Source organism: Podarcis cretensis, assembly GCF_951804945.1.
Source record: "Podarcis cretensis genome assembly, chromosome: 5".
Lineage (NCBI taxonomy): Eukaryota > Metazoa > Chordata > Lepidosauria > Squamata > Lacertidae > Podarcis > Podarcis cretensis.
Window position 1 is genome coordinate 95,214,591 of NC_137174.1, and position 19,477 is coordinate 95,234,067.

General features: G+C 50.7%; 2 protein-coding genes across 3 annotated transcripts in view; one reads left to right on the top strand and one right to left on the bottom strand.

Annotated features, from left to right (window-relative positions):
* The window catches only part of CLCN2 (chloride voltage-gated channel 2), a 72,741-nt gene extending 61,921 nt beyond the window's left edge, over positions 1-10,820 (top strand). Inside the window, exons 17-24 of one of the 2 annotated variants that reach the window (XM_079977748.1) lie at positions 1,431-1,615; positions 1,843-1,948; positions 2,618-2,694; positions 2,856-2,915; positions 5,938-5,976; positions 7,122-7,226; positions 8,825-8,911; positions 9,363-10,820. In XM_079977748.1, the coding sequence (XP_079833874.1) occupies positions 1,431-1,615; positions 1,843-1,948; positions 2,618-2,694; positions 2,856-2,915; positions 5,938-5,976; positions 7,122-7,226; positions 8,825-8,911; positions 9,363-9,557 (854 nt within the window). In that variant the 3' untranslated portion in view covers positions 9,558-10,820. The remainder of the gene's footprint in view (positions 1-1,430; positions 1,616-1,842; positions 1,949-2,617; positions 2,695-2,855; positions 2,916-5,937; positions 5,977-7,121; positions 7,227-8,824; positions 8,912-9,362) is intronic. The other variant, XM_079977749.1, reaches the window with a different exon arrangement.
* Positions 10,821-16,393: 5,573 nt separating this feature from the next.
* On the bottom strand, positions 16,394-19,273 carry LOC307216027 (alpha-crystallin B chain-like). The gene is made up of 3 exons (XM_079975808.1): positions 18,982-19,273; positions 17,983-18,137; positions 16,394-16,642 (listed from the first exon to the last, which is right to left on the bottom strand). The coding sequence occupies exons 1-3, from the start codon at positions 19,256-19,258 to the stop codon at positions 16,469-16,471; spliced, it is 606 nt and encodes a 201-aa protein (XP_079831934.1). The 5' UTR covers positions 19,259-19,273; the 3' UTR covers positions 16,394-16,468.
* Positions 19,274-19,477: the final 204 nt, after the last annotated feature.

The window sequence follows — 19,477 nt, forward strand, 5'->3', positions numbered from 1 at the left end:
CTCCCAGAATCCATTTGCAACAAGGCAGCGCGCACACAAAGGCGCAGTAGCAACCAGCAACTTCCAGTCAAAGCTTCTGCATCAAAATAGTTGGCTGTTTCAGAGGCATTTCTGAGGTATTCTGGTTCATCAGAAACTACCAGCGTAGCAAAGTGAGGATCATGCTTGAATACTCGCTCCTGTTACCAAGAAAACATTGCATTTGGACAGCTAGCCCCTTTCAGGAGAAGGGCACTCATAAATTCTCCCGGATGACCCACACCTTTCTATGCACAGGGGTGTTATTCTGTGTGTGGGTCTGAGGATTTCCCTTCAACATGGAGCACCTCCGCCCTCCCACACAAATTAGCCCTGTCGGTAGAGCATAAGACTTGATTTCAAGGTGTGAGCTCGAGCCTCACGTTGGGGGAAAGATTCCTGCATTGCGGGGGGTTGGGCTAGATGTCCCTCGGGATCCCTTCCAATTCTATGGTTCTATGAAATGCCTGTATTCTGAAGTGGCAATGTTCAGTGATGCCTGCATGGGGCACTTTACCAAACATTTGAACCTGGTGTCGAGGCTTCAGGGAATCCTATCCCTCAAGAAGCAGAAAAAACAAGAAGAGTTCTTACCAAGTAGTTTATTCAATATTCACAGAGAGAAACAAAGGAATGTGGTCTCTCTTAGATAATGGTGTTGCTCCAAGTGAAGTCCCACCCCCTCGGTCACTCCTATTCTACGTCAGCTCTGCGCCTGTGCTTTCTGCCTCTGAGATTTCTGATCTGCTACTCTGACGGCATGTCTGGTTGTGGGAGAGGGAGGATTAGGAATGTTTTCAAGAGACACTGAGTCTGTTAGCTGTCTCCCCCTGGTGCTTCTTCTTCCTGATGCTCCCCCAATATTTCCCAGCTTTCCCCCTCTGCTTCCTCTGAACTATGCCCTTCTGCAAACCACTGTTCTAAATCTATACTGTCCTCCTCTTCTCTGGAAGGTGCGGAGAGTGGGCAGGCGGCTCCCACCATTACTCCTCAGTCCAGCCCCTGACACCTGGCTAGCATGAGCACCTTTGGAGATGAAGGTGTTGCAGATGAGAAGCACCCAATGTCACATTTCAGGTGCCTCCCCCAACACAGTCATGTGCAAAATTTGGCCTTGCTGTTTCTCCTTGCGGAGGCATGTTGCCCGTATCTCAGATGGAGAAGGTACCAAAGTTGTACTTCAGACAAGCTGGCAGTGCCCTGGGAACAGGAAGCATTCAGGGTTCCTCTTCAACCCACAACATCTCAAGCTGTCCTTGATCTCCTTCTGCCTCTCCCCTGTCTTGTCCCCTATCTCTGAATTATTTTTAAAAGCTTGCCATTTTACCATCAAAGCACACACCTGGTCTATTAGCAAAAAATGGCTTCTCGGCCCAGAAATAAGCTCAGCCTGGTTTCCCTTGCCTCTGCAGAGTCCATGATCCTTCTGGGCTCCATCGAGCGCACACAGATCGTGACCCTCCTGAGCGAGCAGCTGAGCTACGCACGCCGGCTCCACTACATGCGCGAGAAGGCCCAGGCCGACCGCCGAGCCACCGAGAAGGTTCCAGAAGGCGAGGAGGAGCACCAGACGCCTGACACGGGCGTGCGCTTTCAGGTGGGCAAAGACCAAGGAGAGTGTTGTTGTTGTTGTTGTTAGTATTTTGGCAAAATATACTCATTGTTGAGGGCCTACGTTGATTTGGAGAGGCAAAGAGCAGACGTAACTGAGGAATGTAGCGTCAACAGAAGAAGCAGCCCATGTTGTCTTGAGGTGGCAAAGCGATAGGGTCCAAGTCTTGATCCCTTTTGTAACGCCGTCCCTTTTTCTCCCTCGACACTCAGATCATCACCGAAGAATCCTCCTTTGTCCCGCCGCGAAGTGAGTCCCGGAAGCCCCTGAAGCCGGCACTAAAGCGAGCCTCCAGCACTTTATCCGAGAGTGTCTCCAGTAAGTCCTGTGTCCCCCTTTAGCCCTACAGCAGGGGTCAGCAAACCTTTTCTGCAGGGGGCTGGTTCACTGTCCCTCAGAACTTGCGGTGGGCCGGACCACACGCATGCGCCTGTGGTCACACGCCTTCCCTCCGGCTAGGGAGGGGGCACCCCGCCAGTGCTGGGTCTCTGTTTGCGTGGAGGGGCCCCTACACCAGGGTGTCCATCCTCCTCCCTCCTCCACTCCCGCCCTTTTGCTTCTCCTCCCTTCTCGGAGCTAGACTTCAACAAGGCGCCCTGCCCTGTGCCCCAGTTGGAGCAGTGAGGTTCGGGAAGGGTCGCCATTGGCCGCCAGCTCGCATCAAACTGGCCAGTGGAGGGGAGGCCTGAAGTTGCTAAGGCTTTGGATTGGCCAGCGTCACGGAAGTCTGAGCAACCTCGGAGCATGCTAGGAGATGTACTCCCAGGAAAGCACCTCTCCGCAGAGCTAAACTGGAGCTAAACTGGTGCGACGACTGACTGAGTGGGTGGCAGGCGCCACGGGCCAGATTTACGACCCTGGCGGGCCTTATCCAGCCCCCAGGCCTTAGTTTGCTGACCCATGCTTTACAGTGTCCCTTTCCAGTGAGGCCCCTCTGATGTTTGACTCTCTCTCTCTCTCTCTCTCTCTCTCTCTCTCTCTGGGCAGCTGGGACTGTGGACCCCCCAGGCATCGCTCTGAGGAGCCTTTTTTGCGCTAACAACACAACAGCAGAGCCAGCTGAGGTGAGGCCTCTTTCCTCCCCACCCTCCACCCCACCATGTGCCGCGTTTGGGACTGTTTCTGGGCAGAGGCTCTTGTCTTCCCCTGGGAATTATGTGCTAGCCGTCCCACTCCCATAATTCCTCTCTCTCTTCCTTATTTTCTCCCCCCTTGGTAAAATAAGGATGAGAATTCGGGCCTGCCTGAAAAGCGCAAGTCGAAGCGTGTCCGCATTTCCGTGGCGGTAAGTGTGGGCCACGCCACGTCCGTGCAGCTCCCACCCAGACAATCACAGGGCAGGAAGCCTTTTCCTCCCCCAAATGTGTCCATCAAGGCCTGGGACTGTGCTGAAGGTTTTTTCTTTCTGTTTTGTAGTGCCATGCCCCCCAACAACTGGGGCCTGCCCAAGATACTGAGAATAATAAGATTCCTGTTAGATCAGGCCAGTGGCCCACCTAGTCCAGCATCCTGTTCTCACAGTGGCCAACCAGATGCCTGTGGGAACCCAGAAAGCAGGATTCGAACACAAGAGCACTCCTGAAGCTGGAGGTAGAGAGTACAGACGATTACTCCCTTCCATCACCGCTCCCCATGTACATGTGGGTGGGTGGGTGTTGTTCCACTAAGGTCGAACAATGATCCCGTACAATCGTCATTTGAATTAGATTTGCACAAGAAAAGTCCTGCTTCCCTATGACTTGGGACCCAATGACGCTTGGGGAGCAACAGGTCCAAAATAGACAAAATCTCCCTTCCCACCTCCCCAAAGTTCTAGCTCAGGGTTTCCCAAACTTGAGTCTCCAGCTGTTTGAGGACTACAATTGCCATCATCCCTAACCACTGGTCCGGCTAGCTAGAGATGATGGGAGTTGTGGTCCAAAAACCCAAGTTTGAGAAACCCTGATCCAGCCACTCCCTTAGGTGAGTTTTTAAAAGAAAAGGAAAATAATCCTCCCAATTAACCACAAAAGTTTAAAAAGAGAACAAGAACTCATCGCTGTGAATTTGCAAATCACTGCCTGGTAGTCCTAAAGTCTGAATAAAACCTCCATGTTCAAGCACGGGATATCCGTGAATACGGTTGGAAGCAGAATGCTGGGCATGGCTGGACCTTTTGGTCTGATCCACGTGGGCGATTTGTACAAGGGAAGCAAGGTGCAGTATTGGTCTGGAGTGAACCCAGGATTGCTCCCGATGCTGTATAGGAAATGGTCCGAGGCCACTGCTCCTTCCTCGGTTGACTGACTGGTGAAATTATCTAGTGCCACAGTGTGAAAGCAGGGCAACAGCGCAGCCAGAGCCTTCAGCACAGTTCGGCCTCTTGTTTTGATTCATCTTTTCTCTCTTAGTGGCGCACCCCCCCCCAAAAAAAAATCCATACCCCCCTCCCATTTTTTTACAAACTAACTGATTTATATAGTGATCTTCTGGAACAGCCAATCAGAAATCTCCATCGCCTTCATCCTTGCTTCAGAATCACTTGTTTCCCCAGCTAATTCGCGCCTCTTCCAACTCCTGTAGTGAAATCCTGCAACATTGAGATGATTTCCTCGATTCTGTGTGAGCTTCCAGAAATACCATGATTTGGTTGGGGTTCAAATTATCTTGTTGGGTTGTTGCTTTGGCCACCAGTCCCTCGGTTTTTACACCAACTCAGCTTCTGCTGCCGGTTGTCTCCCCACCCACCTTAACCGAGAAGCACCAGAAGAGAGACTGATCTGATCTATTATTGAAGAGCAGGAATCCTTTTTGCTGCCAAGATGTGTGTTAAAACCAGAAGCTGGTTCAGCAAACCACACAGCTAAGTGTGTATCTTAACACACTAAGGACTTTTGAGGTGATGGGGAAACTTCTGGCAGTGGTTTGCTCAGCTTCCCTGAATTGTCACAGAGGTCTGACAGATAGAAGGGCTGCCTCTTGGCTGAGTTATCCTGGCCCCAAGTCTGGATCCGTGCAATGCAAACTTAAAAGAGGCATTCGCTCTCCTAAGGAACTCAGGGAACTGTGGTTTCTGTTAGGTTGGGTTCGGTATTTCTTAACAGTCTCTGACTGCCATTTGAAGAAATGTCCTCCTCCTAGAGAGAGGGGGCCGGGCAGGGAGAAGGACCCCGGAAAGGAAAGAGAAAAGAAATGGGGAGCTAGGAAGCAACCCCAAGGATTGACATGCTAGAGAGCTGAGAAAAGGGGGCCACAGCTCCTTATAGAGACTACCCTCAGTGACAAACCAGGTTTCTCTGACACACAGCATTTGGGATGTCTCTGAGGGCTATCAGTCTGCAAATCAAGTATAAAAGGTAAAAGACCCCTGGACAGTTAAGTTCAGTCAAAAGCGACTATGGGGTGCGGCATTCATCTCGTACTCAGGTCGAGGGAGCCGGCATTTGTCCACAGACAGCTTTCTGGGTCATGTGACCAGCAGGACTAAACCGCTTCTGGCGCAACAGAACACCGTGACGTAAGCCAGAGCACACAGAAACACCGTTTACCTTCCCGCGACAGCAGTACCTATTTATCTACTTGCACTGGTGTGCTTTCGAACTGCTAGGTTGGCAGGAGTTGGGACAGAGCAACGGGAGTTCACCACTGTCGTGTGGATTCGAACCGCTAACCTTCCAGTTGCCAAGCCCAAGAGGATCAGTGGTTTAAACCACAGCGCCACAGGCGTCCCTGACCAAGTATACAAGAAGCATTCAGCTTGAGGGGCTTGTAAATCCTGAGCAGAAACCTACCTGTCAGACAACGCCAATCTTACATTGCTGTGGGGAGACAAGTCTCCAACTTAAAAGCGTAGGAATATTACCACATAAAAGGCTTTGCGTGGTGAGAACTGATATTTACCACACTGAAGAGTCTGTTCCAGTATAGTAAATAGCAGCTTTTTCCACAGGAGGGTGCCTTCAGGCAATGTATTCACTATGCAAAATCAGCAGGGCAAAATTCACTTTGTGGTGGCATTGCCGCATCAGAAAGTAATGTATGACTAGGGCTCAATTTAAACCGAAATGTGCACAGAAGCCTTTGATCTCATTGCCCTCGCAAAGCTGGGATGCACAACTCTCCTCTTTGCCACCTGCTATCCCTGGATGCCCAGAACTTTTCACACCTTGGGCCCCGATTCTGGACTGTTAAGAGCCTCGTATTCTTCTGGAGTCAAGTTCACTCCCTGCCCCGTCTCCATCTCTCTCTGTTCTTCCTTGCTCAGCTCCTCCCCAATACCTTCCCAGGGTGGCATTGACAAATGAGGCTCCTTTTCTCCCTCCTTGTAGGATGAATATGAAGTAGCTGGCGAAATGACCCCTGCAGAGGTGAGTACCCATCATTCACAGGCCCAGACAAGCAAAGAGGCCTCCCTATGGTACAGAGCAGGTGGGTGATGAAGGCCCCCTGTGTTGAAATTGTGCTGCGCCCTGACTTTTGCCCTCTTGGAGGGCTAACTCCTTGCGCCCCTAGAGAAAATAACTGCAAAACCCCAGCATTCCAAAATATGGCATATAGCATACAGCTTGGCTGGCTCGATTCACCTGGGTCAGTCACTGGCTCTGGTTGTTACTCCCCAGCCAAAGGAAATCACATGGCAGATGTGATTGTTAAAAGTGGACACTTACCGTAGTTTCCATAGCTCCAAATACCCATGCACACAAGCCTAGCGTCTAGGCAGCTGTTCTCAGGTCTGAGCTCTACGGTGCAGTTGCAGCAATCGGTGCCACTCCTCCTCCAGCAGCTTAAGTATCTTCCCCAGATGTGCTGTGTGCATGCAGTCAGAGACTATGCCTTCCTGGAAGCATCCTCTGCTCTTCCCTCTTCGATCCCCTCCTGGTTCTGGGACACAGTGAATGCTCTAGTCCTTCACTTGCCTGAACTGCCTCTTCCTCGTCTTCCTCCGGTGCTCCACCCTCCAGCTCTCAAGCTTCCTTTGGCTCTGACTCTTGGCTCCTGGCTGGTCCCCACAAATCACTGCCCCCCTCTCCCGAGTCAGACTCCAGCCCGCTTTCTCCCGGTGCACCCTCGTCAGCATCCTGCTAGCCCCCTGACCCGGTTGGCGTTTGGCTTTCTGCTGCTCCCCGCCGTTCAACATTGTGGTTGGGATCTTGTGGGCTAATACCAGAACTGAGGGCCACCCAAATGAAGGTGAACAGCAGGTGATTCCTGCAAGACACAGAAGGAATTGCTTCTTCACTATGCAGCCAGGGGGTGAGGAACCTCAGGTCCAGACCCTGAATGCTGCCCCAAGCATCTCTGCCTGGCCCCCGAGACTCTTCCCAGGCCATACCCCTTGCCAATCCTAGCCCATATCCTCCTTTGCCTGGCTGGAATGTGTCCTTAAACTGACTCTTGCTTGTCTAGATGGGGTATATATAAAATGTAATGAGCAGAATCTGGTCTGGCTTACAAGCCTGGCAGCTACAGGCTCCTCCTGGCAGACACGCTAACTTGATTTGTCGCCTTTCAGATCCTGGAATGGGAGGAGCAGCAGTTAGAGCAGTTTGTCAACTTCAACAACAGCAAGATTGACCCAGCACCCTTCCAGTTGGTGGAACGCACTTCTTTGCACAAGGTGTGTGTACATTGCGTGTGTGCGCTCTGGTTCTGCAAGCATACCACACGAGTGCTGAATTCACTCTATCGAATTCAGCAAAGCCTTCCCAAGGCAGCTTGCATGCATAAATAAAACAGGAAAACCAAAGTGCATTGCTCCAATAAAACTAAACCATCAAAACAACAGTTTGAAAACATTTCGCAGCGCAGCAGAGCGCTCATGTAAAAGCAGCTGAAGCAACTGGAAACCTCTTTGAATGGCGAAACTGACATGGCAAAATGTATATCCATTGGGAGTTGCACAAACTTGGAGCCACCACTGAGAAGACACTGTTTCTTGAATTGTTCTTAAGGGCAGCGCACAAACAGGGCCTTTAAGGCCCAGGCAGGTTCATACAGATGCAGACAGGTTTTCAAATAACCTGCCCCGAAACCCAGTTTAGGCCTCTAAAGTAAACACCAATATGTAAAATTAGAAACCAAGATGAGGCAGAATTCAAGGAGGATTGGAGGAAGTTTGTAGATTATTTTTAAAAAACTATTGTAAATATGTTAAAATGCAAGTGGCTTTAGAGTAAGAACAGCAGTAAAATATATGTTTGAAAGTACTGTGGAGAAGATAAGGTATACAATAATATGCAGTGTAATTTGGAAAATTAGGGAAACCATAGAGGGATTTTTTTTTGGGGGGGGGGAGTCCAAAGTTAAATGATTGTAAATCGGAAAATGTTTTAACTTTGGGTGTGGGTGTGGGTGTGTAAAAAGGGGGGGGGGATAAACACCAATATTTGTAGTTGGGCCTAAAAGCATGCAGGTAAACGCTGAAACTTACCGGAAGAGTAAGAAATCAAGATAACAAACTTTTTATAAAAGAATGGAAATGGTTTATTGAATATTTACAGATAAATTGTAAACAGATAAGAACATTGGCAGGATTATTGTTGTAATCTGCAGTTTAATAAGAGTATATATTTAAAGAAGATGAATAAATGAGCAAATTAAGTTAACTTGGATATGCAGAAGATATTAAAAAATAAATTTAAGGAACCGCAGAAAGAGGGGGAAGGAAGTCAAGCTTTGAAATGTCAGAATGATTGTAAAATTAGTGAAATGTATAAACTTCAAATAAATAAATAAATAAATAAATAAATAAATAGATAGATAGATAGAAGAAGAAGAAGAAGAAGAAGAAGAAGAAGAAGAAGAAGAAGAAGAAGAAGAAGAAGAAACATGCAGGTAACCAATGCAACTGGTTCAACTATAGTTGTGTATAAGAAGAACATGGGTTCTGGATCAAGCCAAAGTTCCATTTAGTGCAACATCCTGTCCTCACAGTGACCAACTGGATGCAAATTCTGCAAGCAGGACCCAAGTGTTACAGAAGTAGAATGTAATGTCTTCTGAGAGAATCACCTCCAGGTGCTTTCAGGTGGCTATGTTCTGTACCAGTTGAAGTTTCTTCAAGGGCTGTCTCATGTAGAGCGCATTGCAGTAGTCTAGTCTGGGTGGTTTGTCAGGGCAGGAGTCACGGAATCTTAGTTCAATCCTAGATACTGAGATGGTGGAGCAAAGGTGTATGTGAGTGATTGCTGCTGATTTTGCTTTTGGCTCTTCCAGACACACACTATATTCTCTCTCCTGGGGGTGGACCACGCCTATGTCACCAGCATCGGGCGCCTCATTGGCATGGTGTCCCTCAAGGAGGTGAGTACTTGGTCTGGGGGTGGGAAAGCTTAAGAGGGCTTCCTTTCAGTCCTAGCATGCATGGGCCCCCTCCAACACACACACAGTGGAAGGGGGTCTGCCGTCTAACCCACCCCAGATGCCTGAGGGTAGCATCACCCCAGTGGGTTGTTGGCAATAACTGGGATGGAGCAAAAGGTGGTTGTGGCACGGCAGGGACCTTCAGTCTCAGCAGCCGATCGATCCATGAAGCCAAACCTGGCAGATACAAGTTCCTGTGCCCATTAGGCCTGACGCGCCTGTGCAAATCCTGGTTCTGCTAATAAAGAGTTAACACCAGCTTGCTCAGTGTGATTTATTGCTGGCTCGCTCCTATTACCTGGTTGAAGAAAAAATGTGGGATATAAATGTTGTAAATAAATAGTAAACAAATCAATCCCTCCCTTTCCCTCTTCTTTCTCTCTTTCTCCAGTTGCGAAAAGCCATTGAAGGCTCAGTAACCGCCAAGGGGGTAAAGGTGCGGCCACCATTGGCCAGCTTCCGGGACAGCACAACTAGCAGCAGTGAGACAGAGGCCACAGAGATCCACCAGCTGTGGGACCGGCGAAACAGGCACTCCATCCCCCGCGAGTCCAGCCCTTCGGAGAGTGACGAGAAATGCCAGTGACGGCAGAAGGAGTCTTGCTAACCGGTTGGCGGAGAAGCCAGCATCGCCACTCCACGGCCGTTTAGTTCCGGCCAGAGTCTTCCCAGGGCCCCTCGCTTAGCGTTCCAGCCCGGGGACCCACTACTGCCCCGAGAGACTTGTGAAAAGGCCTCTCGGCCAGATAACCAGAGCAGCTTCAAGGCCTCACCGGGCACGAAGCCACAAGCCCGTCCCTGCCCCGTTCTTGCTCTGGAGGAGAGGAGGCGGCAGAACAAATTTGGGGCCGAGTGAGAGGATCCTGCTCCTCTCGTCAGCCCACACCTCAGTGGGACCTAGATGTCTGAGAACAGCAAGGAAGTCCTTCATCCTGCGCCTTGCCTGATGTTGAAGTCACACCTGTGCCACTGTTGGGGTCCTGTTTTCGCTCGTACACCCCTGCAGTCCCTCCCATGCTGCCATTAGTCTCAGGGCTTCCTCAAGATGTTTGTGGGTAAGAGGGCACCGGTTTTACAAATGCACACACACAAAATAAGTAAACACACCCCCTCCTACCTTTCCATTGGCCTCGCCTCTACCTTAAAATGGGATCCCATCAGATAGGACCAAGGAAATTGTGAGCTGAGGTGTTCAAACCCCACCTGGTCCACCTCTGCTTCTTTGCACAGGTCACTCTTAAGCTGAGGAGTGGGGGGCATAAGACACCTGAAGGAGCCACTCCTGCCAGTAGGATCCAGGCCATTATCACCTGCCTTTTTCCTTTTCGCTTACCTCTGCTCTCTCACTGCCACTCCACACCCATTTGCAGTCCAGTCGGCAAGTCCTGGGTCTCCAGCTTAGGGATGTCCGAATGTGAAAACAATGCAGGAGTGGGGGAGCCTGTGTCCCCCCCCCTCCCTGAAGTTGCTGGACTACAACTGCCACCACCCCTGACCATTGGCCACACTGCCTGGGGCTGCCGGAGAGTTCTCCATCCCTGATGCAACGGATAGGCCTTCCCCCACTTTTATTAATGATTTTTACATGGGTGAACACACTGGATCTCTTGAGCTACTGAGCCTTGGGGAGCCTCTTCCTCCCTCTCTTCCCCACTGCCCCCCAATAAGGACTCTGAACTGCTTCACTTTCCCCACCCCCCCTCTCTGGCGCCCACCCTATTCTTGAATCCAGAGGTGAGGAGCGGTGAGTGGGGTTGGTACCTGACATGTAAATACAGAGGGGTTTTTTTATATTAATTTAATAAAAAGAAGAAGAGAGATTGCAAATAGAGCTATGAAATAAAACGAACTAATGAGTGTCTGTTGTCTTGTGTAAGCCACGTGTGGTACTGCTGGAGCGTATGGGGTGTTAGGGGAGGGGTAGTACCTCTGGTGAGGGGCATGTCGTGCCCACCTTTGGTCCCCACACTGCACTCAGCTGTCAGCATGCGGCAGTGGCCCCGCCCTAGGAATGGCTTTGACTGGCTAGCTAAACCAGGTGAAGACAGGCAATGGGTCTCAAGCCCTCGGTGAGTTAGGGACTTCCCCTTGTAGGGATGTGTATAGAAACTAGGATATTAGTCCTCCTTGCGTTTCTGAGTTCAGCAGGGTACATCCCTTTGTCAGCAAAAACAAGGAAGCTTTAGTCTTTTCATTTAAGTAATCCAGGATGCTTTACTGCAGACTGGATTTCCTGTTATTTCCCCTGTTCCTCTTCCTTAAAACAATAAACACGCAAAACACTCTTCTTGTTAAGTAAAGATCAGTTTACTCACTCGGTTTCACAGTAGCAGTCTTGAGGCAGGCAGGCTTAAAACGGAACCACAGTCGTACCTTGGTTGTCGAACTTGATCCGTTCCTGGAGTCCGTCTGACTCCCAGAACGGTTCGAAAACCAAGGCGCAGCTTCCGATTGGCTGCTGGAGCTTCCTGCACTCAATCGGAAGCCGCATTGGACGTTCAGCTTCCGAAAAACGCATGCAAACCAGAACACTCACTTCCGGGTTTGTGGCGTTCGGGAGCCAAAACGTCCGAGTACCAAGGCGTTCAACAACCAGGGTACGACTGTACAGACATAGTTTAGATTAGGATTGGAGTCTGAGCTGTGACTCAGCACGCGTCCTGCATCCCTAGTCAATGATGAAGCATCGAAGAGAAGAGACCACATAGCAGGGATCAGAGAGAGAGAGAGCAGGCTGGGGACGTGCACAGCTTCCATAGGTTGTGCCCCTTTACCTGGCTGGGCACAGTGGGAGTGGCGCTCTCAGAGTATTTCCTGTAGACCCTGGGAGATCCAGCTTCCTCCATGTGTGTGCTTCTCTAGCAATCAGGAGTAGTCGGTTTTGATTGCCTTATTTTAGATATAGCACACCACTGCATGAGAATACAGGCTCTGGCAGATTGTGTGGGGGTGTCACATGCCAGCGCTTCATGCCCAAAACTTGCCCTATGTGGAAATCCCTGTGTCCTCAACTCTATTTTGGCAATAAATGCCCCCCTTTGAATTTACCCTGCAGGTTTTTAGAAATGCACATGGCACCAGAGGTTGGGGAAAGAAAGAAGGGACTGATGGTGAATTGCGACCACAACAGGGGTGGAGTGTGTGTGTTTGTGGGGGGGGGGTTGGGGGTGCAGTTTAAACCTTTGCTCCCCTGCTGCAGGTCCTGAGGAAAACCCGCTTCCAGACCAAGGGAGCTTGACCGCCTGTTTTAACCCTTTCCCGCCCATCTACCCTCCCTCCTCCTCCAACAAGCCCACCCTGGCCTCTCCGGAGAGCCTCATTAACCCCAAAATTTTGGGTCCCCTCCAAACCTGTGCCAAAGTTTTGTAGTCGTTTCGATTACTCAGTTTTGGGGTGCCTGGCAGAACAAAACGACGACGAATCCTTGGCGCCAGTTTGGAGGGGAATCGAAATTTCGGGGTTCCTAGTTCATTGAAGTTTCGCTGCAGCCTGCCCCTTGCATCCGCCTGCCCTTCCACCGCCTCTCCCACCCCGCCACCAGCGCCGCCTCCTGGCTCCAGCTGCTCCCCGCCGCTTATCCTCCTCCCGGCCGCCTCTCCGCTGACACCGACGGAGAAGCTCTCCCCGGGGCTGCAGCCGCGCGCGTCACGACGCGCGGCGGCGTGGCTGCTGCAGCGGGCCGAGCCTGCTGCAAGACCCGCGACCCTCTGACCTCTTTGCCCGCCGGCGGCAGCTGGCGCGCTCCGCAGTTCGTGCGCAGGGCTCGCCTCGGCCCCCGGAAAAGCCTTTTCCGCGACGTTGCAGAAGGAGGAAAAACGAGGGAGACAGAGGGATGGAGGCGCCGCCTGGACCAGCACGCGGGTGCCCGGAGCTGCTGCACTAAGGGGAGAGGCTTCTACAGGCAAAAGCAAACAAACAGACCAGACTACCCAGGAAGGGGATAGAATCTCCTTCAAGGAGAGGTTGGATAGCCAGCTGTCAGCGATTCTTTAACTGGGGTTTCTGCGTTGCAAAGTTAGGACTACTCTAGATGACCCTTTGCAACGCTACAATTCTGCGATGCTTTGAAAAGGCAGGAAGGGGCTATCCTTCATGGTTTGCATGCAGAGTTCAGTCCCAACTGAGGTCATTCACAGAAGCCCAGCAGAGAAATGGCGACCCTGCTTGAACTGCGGAACTCCCTGCCACAACGGGTCACAGTGGCTGCCAAGCTGGCTAGGTTTAGAAGGGGATAGGACAAATTCGGCTGTCAAAGGTGATTAGCCACAGCGAAGGCAATGTGCCTGAAACGTCTCCAAGTGACTTGTCCATGCTGCTGCCTGAGGCAGCCGCCTCCGTTTGTCTAACAATAGGGCCGGCCCTATGTGGGCCAAAGTACTGACTTAAAATCATAGAATTGGAGAGCTGGAAGGTACCCGCAAGGATCATTTAGTCCAACCCCTTGCAATGCAGAAATCTTTTTGGCCAAAGCAGGGCTTGAACCCATGACCCTGAGATTAAGAATCACATGCTCTACCGAGTGAGCTATCCCAGCTTGGTAAAAGGCAGCTGCATGCGACACAGAGCTAAGTAGCACACACGGAAGTCCTCACCCATCCCTTGACACACTTAAAATTTTCTTATGGGCTGCTGTCTCGCCTGGATTTTTCTTAAAAGGTGAAAGCACAGCCTCATTGCTGCCACCATCTCTATTGCCCCTGGCAGCTGGATTCTGTGCTAGAGAACCAGGCCTGTGTTTTCCACGGGGAAGTGTGCCACATAGGAATTGGCCTGCATTCGTCACTGAAGGATTCTGGGAAGCTAGGATTCTGCCCTCGAGCTCAGATCTTGCAGAACTCATCTACTCCTGCGAACTCCAGCAGCTCTCTCCCCCCCCCCTCTGCCTTTATTTTATTTTATTGCCAGAAACACACACACACAAACACACACACTGCCTGGTCAATAAAGAGTCTGAGCTGGCCTTCCGGGAGCTGCGCAAAAGAATGCTGAGCCAGGGATCCTGGGGCTTGGAATAGAGAGGGAAACGGAAATAAAACTACTGTGCTATAGAGATGTAATGAGCAGCTGGCATCTCCTCCGGAAAAAAAAAAGAGGGAGAGAAAAAAACGAGGCAGTCAGCGAGCGCCAGCAGCTCCTCCTCTGCCAAAGTTGTGCTGGTCCTTTCAAAAGAGCTTTCGGTGGGGTGGAGGCGGCGGGCTGGTCAGCTGCGGAGAAATAAAACTATTTCGGGTTTGTTGGCGAAGGTTTAGACTGGGTCCAGTGGGAGGAGGGGCAGAAATGCTGCCTGCCCCTGTGGCAATGTATGTGGGTGCAGCAAGGTCAGAACTGGGCAATTCTTTTGGAGCTGGGCAAGCACTGAAAAGCCCCGCGCAGAGGTCAAGTGGCTCTTTTCTTAGCTAGCCTCTCTGAGCTCTCCCGCTTTCTACTTGGAGCTCTTGGGGAAAGGCCTAGCTTAGCTTTAGAGCATTTGCTTTGGGTGCACAAGGGTCCTGGGTTCAATTTCTTGCATCTCCAGGTAGGTCTGGGAAGGACTACTGCCTGAAAACTCTTTCACAGCCTTGGAGGGCCAAGCAATGTTGATAATAATGAGCCTGGTGGACCAGTGGTCTGACTCAGCATACAACTCCGATGTGATGATGGTTTTGGCACGGGGGGGGGGGGGGGTTCTTCAGCTTTAGCCCTTTCCTGACCCTTTCCTTCCTTTCTCTTTCTCTTACACACCCAAAGCAACACCTTGAACTAGCGATGGCCAGCTGTGGGACAACAGCATCAGCAGGCACAGTGGCTGCTGCTGCCCATTGAGGCTAGAAGGGCAGGAGGTTGGGAGGCTACCAGCAGGTGGAGCCACAGCCAAACCATTATACTTTTGATTCCACCCTCCTACCGGCCAAGTTCTCATTGCATCTGTAAGCTGACTTGAGTCTCTATTAGGGAAAATGGTGGGAAGAAATAATAATAATAATAATAATAATAATAATAATAATAATGCCAATTGGACAACTTTCATGCCACGAAGACTGTCCAACACACATGTGTATTGACCTTCTCCAAAGAATCCTGGGAAGCACAGTTTGTTGAGAGGGCTGGGAATTGGGTCACGAAGAGTTGGACACGACTAAACAACAACAACAACAACAAAGGGGAAAATACAGCTGCCAGGATTCTTGGGGAGAAGCAATATACTTTGGATTTGCTTCAAATGTAAGGTGTGTGCAGTGCCATCCCCTCGATTGGTTGTAAGGAAGGTAGACAAGAGGATGCTGGCAGAGAGGTTTGGGGAGGGCAGTGCCCCATCTACTCTAACATTCTGCTGTGATCTGGCACCTGTCCTCTGCTAACACCCCAGCAGGGACCCTCTGGCCCCCCTCTGTCAACCCTCTGGCCCTGCTCCTCCTCCTCTTCATTGCCCCTGTCTCTTCACCTGCTCCTGCTCTCTCCCAGTGGGCCAGGAGGGCAGCCTTCAGGTGCCTTGCCCTCTTCTTCAAGACATGTCTGGGGCTTGGGATCAGGAGAAGAGGGCAGCCAAGGCCATGGAGAGCAGGCAGGGCTAGATTGAGGGTATCTTCTCCCAAGTGCCCTGCAAAACTTGGCGTAACTGGCACTGATTGTGGCCCACTGGCTCATTCTTGGTGGACCTGCCAGTTACCAAGATTCCCTTCCTGCAAAGGGTGTTAGATAAAGCTTGGCACTCCCCAACCTGATGCCTTCCAGAATTTTTGGAAGAGACTTAACCAATTTGTCTTTGAGGTGCCACAAGACTCTTTTATTGCTTTTGCTGCAAAAAATATATATATCAACACAGCTAATCTTCCAGCAATAGATAAAGGTCTGGGTCCCATTTCATCCTTGCCCTTTCTATCAAAGAGGGGAATTGCTAGGGAAAGAAGCCAAGAAGAAGGTGACATTGAGACAATTCTAGTCAGGAGCAGAGACTTTGCAGGGCAGGAAGTGATCTTTATTGAAGGGTGGAAAAATGGGAGGTGCCTGAGCAAGATTAAGGGCCTCTTCTTCTGCTCCTACAGTGGTTTCCAGAATTGCAGCAGGGGTCTCCCAGTCCCACAGCAGGGCCCCAGAGTCCTAGTTTGCATCTAGTGCCAGGGAAGGAAGGGCCATAGCTCAAGGGTAGAGCATCTGCCTCGCATGCAGAAGGTAGCAGGTTCAATTCCTGGCATCTCCAGGTAGGGCTGAGGAAAATCCTGGGCAGCTTCCGCCTGTCACTTGGCAGTACTGAGATAGTCTGACTCAGTATAGACACACTGCTCTAAGTCTACAGGTAGTTTTTATCCCTGCAGCAAGAGAGATGTGCATGGGAATGGGTCCCACCATGCATTGCAGGCAGAAGTTCCAAGGTTCTGCAGCAGCAGTGTATGATGGGACATTGGGCTATTCAGAGGTGCCAATCAAACAATTCAAGAACAAGACTACTAGGCAAATCTACCCAAGGCAAGGTAGTTTTATGAAGGTTCCCTGCCTCTCAGGTTGTGACAAAATGCGCTGTTAAAGCTTGACCTCCGTGCGGAAGACAGGAGGTGGCGCCAGGAGTTGTCGCCTGGCAGTGATGACCAACATGCCGGAATCGTTCAGGGAGCAGCTGATGGACAGAGGATCCATGTCTGCCGGGAGCTGGCACTTGTGAGTGAAAGTGTTGGAGACAGTGCCATCTTCGGCCACCTGTGGGGCAAGCAAAACACCCTGCCTTAGACGCTTCCCCCAAACCAGCTCTTGCATTTTACACATCTCACGTACCAAACTTACACTGGCTAAAAGATAACTTCAGTTCTTCAAAGGAACACCTACCATCATGCACCAAAGCAGGACAAAAAGTTCAAAGGTGCGCAAATTAGGGAAAACCTAAGGCATCCATCTCTAGCTGTTGGTTCTTTTGAGTAGATAAAATGTAAGAAACTGCCTTATCCCAAGCCAGGTCTTCCATGCATTCAATTCAGTAATAGAACTGTCTGCACCTGCATTCCCCAGTCTGGTTCCCCCACCCCTATAATTTCATACTTCAACTCCCATCTGCACCAGCACGGCCATGTTCTGGGTGGAAGGGAGTTGTCGTTCAAACCATTTGGAAGACACTGACTGACAGAGGCTCTCCAAGGATTTTCCTAGCTCTCCTGCATGCAGATCAGATGTCCCCACCCCCTCCCCAGCTAAGGTCTTTCCATGCAAAACTGTCCTCGCCCCCCGAGCTATAGCCAGGGCTGGAAAATTTGCAGCCAAAATCACAAATCCATGACTGCTACAGAGTCACAAACAGGAGACTATATGGTGTCACATCCTCTAAACTTTTGTGGGAAGAAAGGGAACAATAGAAGACTTAATCTTTTTCTTCCTGTGGCTGCACTCTCTTCTTCTAACCTACAATGGGATGGGCCATCTGCGAGCTCTCCTCAAGAATGTGCACTCCATTTCAGACTGGACTATAGATTTTTGTAACTTTTAGGATTATTGCCTGCTTGATTTTCACTAGTGTATGTGTTGAATCCTGGCAAGACTTACAAGTGAGTAAACCTTATATTTTCTTCTTTGCCTAAAAAGTCTGAGGGTGATTTTCGTTGTCTGAGGGTTTGCACATATAAGAAGAGAGATGCTCCGAATCTGCCTAAGCATCCTTGCAGATCATAATTGTTCTTTCTAGAAGGTTATACAACCTTGTCTCCCAAGCTTCTAAATATAAGCTGCACATGGATGGCGATTTTTAACTGTGCTGAAATAGGTGTTTGCATTCTTACAAAAGTAAGAGGATAATGAATAAACAAAATATCTTCTCCTGCTCATCAAAAATCCACCCAACAGCCCATGGGTGTAACCAGGATTTTCTTGAGATTTTCTTAGGGGATCAGCCAAAGTTGTTGAGCTGGGTGTGTGTGATTCTTTTCAATGCTTTTCAGTATTTTTTGGTGGATCTGTCCCCCCCTTGGCTACACCCATACAACAGCCTGCAACCACACCTCCTGCAGTTTTGATTCCAGCTCCCCCACCTCCACCGCCATTGGCCATCTCACCTTCTCTGCCTGGATGACAATGCAATAGTTATAAGTGGTCACCACGATGTCGTGAGGTTCAAACTGACTGACGTCCGCCATGACCTGGTACTTGTCGCCACTGGCAATCACGTTGCTGCTGCCCAGAGCAGAAGGGTGTGCTGATGGGGGTGAGCCTGTGGCAGGGTGGAGGGAAGCAAAGGCAGAGGAGATGCAGAGGGGTGAGCGTGGGCACTTGGAACACAGGTCTGGCCATTGCAACAACGGGTGTGGGTGGGTGTGAAGAGGAGGCTGGAGGGAGAGAAAGAGGGCTGGAGAGGGGATAGGAAGGGGCGAAGCTGAAATGGATGGGGTGATGGGACGTGGAAGGGGGAAAGCCCTTGGCAAACCATCACTTCAGAGCTCTGGCAGGAAGGAGGACCTGTTCCTGTCACAGCAGGAGAAAGATGGAAGTGCAGGGAGAGGAGAGGGGAAAGAGAGAGAGAGACAGAAGGGGATGGCAGAAGGAGAGAGGGAAGGAGGGAGGGAGAAAAGGGGTGGCAGAGAAAGAAAGAGAGAGAGAGAAAGGGGGTGGTGAAAAAGGGTAGCAATGTGGCAAGAGAGAGAAAGGGGGTGTGAAAAAGGGTAGCAATGTGGCAAAAAAGAGAGAGCAAGAAAGGGGTTGGCAGGGACAGAGAGGAGGGATGGGAGGGAGAGAAAGGGATGGGAGGGAGGAGAAAAGAGAGAAAGGGGTAGAGAGAGAGAGAGAGAGAGAGAGAGAGAGAGAGAGAGAGAGAGAGGATGGCCTTGCCCACTTTGGCTGCAGTCCCATCAGTAGCCATAGATTAGGCTCCCCAGAATGTGGCCTTTGAACAAAGATACCCAGCCACTGACCTAAGGTCAGGCAGCCAAAAGACTCAAAAAATCCATTTGCCTGGCACTGGCACTCCTTTGGGCCAACCCTGACTCTCGCCTCCTGTTGCTGAAGCTCATAGCCTGTAGGATCAGTGCCCCTGGCTGCCCCCAGATGAGCTCACTCACCTGAGTACCCGTAGGACTCTCGAGCTCTCCCGGCCCCGAAGATCCCATGGGGAGGGTCCAGCAGAGGTTCAAAGCAAGGCTTCCCAGGACTGTAGGTGCTGATGTGCTCTGAGCGGAAGGTGGAAGAGGACGAGGACGAGCTCACCGAAGACATGGCCTGGGCGATGGTGGCGGCAGCTCTCTCCTGGGTGCAGTGTGGGACTAAGGGGTCTGCAGTGCCTACATAGGCGGGGGAGGGGAGGGCTTTGTCCTGGTCCAGCAGAGCCAAGATGTCCATAATTGGCCTAGTCGCTGTGCCCTTGTGCTGGAATGTGAGATAAGGAGGCTGCATTCTCAGCGGCAGGGAGTGAGAGGTGATGAGAACAATGGGGCAGGGTAAAGCCCATCCCCACCCTCTCTGAACCTCAGTTTTGCTGCTCAGCTACCTGGGAGACCATATATATATATATATATATATATATATATATATATATATATGCACCACATCAAACAATGG

Bases quoted from the DNA above. Each gene is read 5' to 3' on its own strand.
- LOC307216027 (XM_079975808.1), bottom strand. From the start codon at position 19,258: ATGGACATCTTGGCTCTGCTGGACCAGGACAAAGCCCTCCCCTCCCCC. The intron at 18,138-18,981 runs GTGAGTGAGCTC...ACCCTGCCACAG, and splicing joins AGAGTCCTACGGGTACTCAG to GCTCACCCCCATCAGCACAC. The intron at 16,643-17,982 runs GTGAGATGGCCA...CTTGCCCCACAG, and splicing joins TTGTCATCCAGGCAGAGAAG to GTGGCCGAAGATGGCACTGT.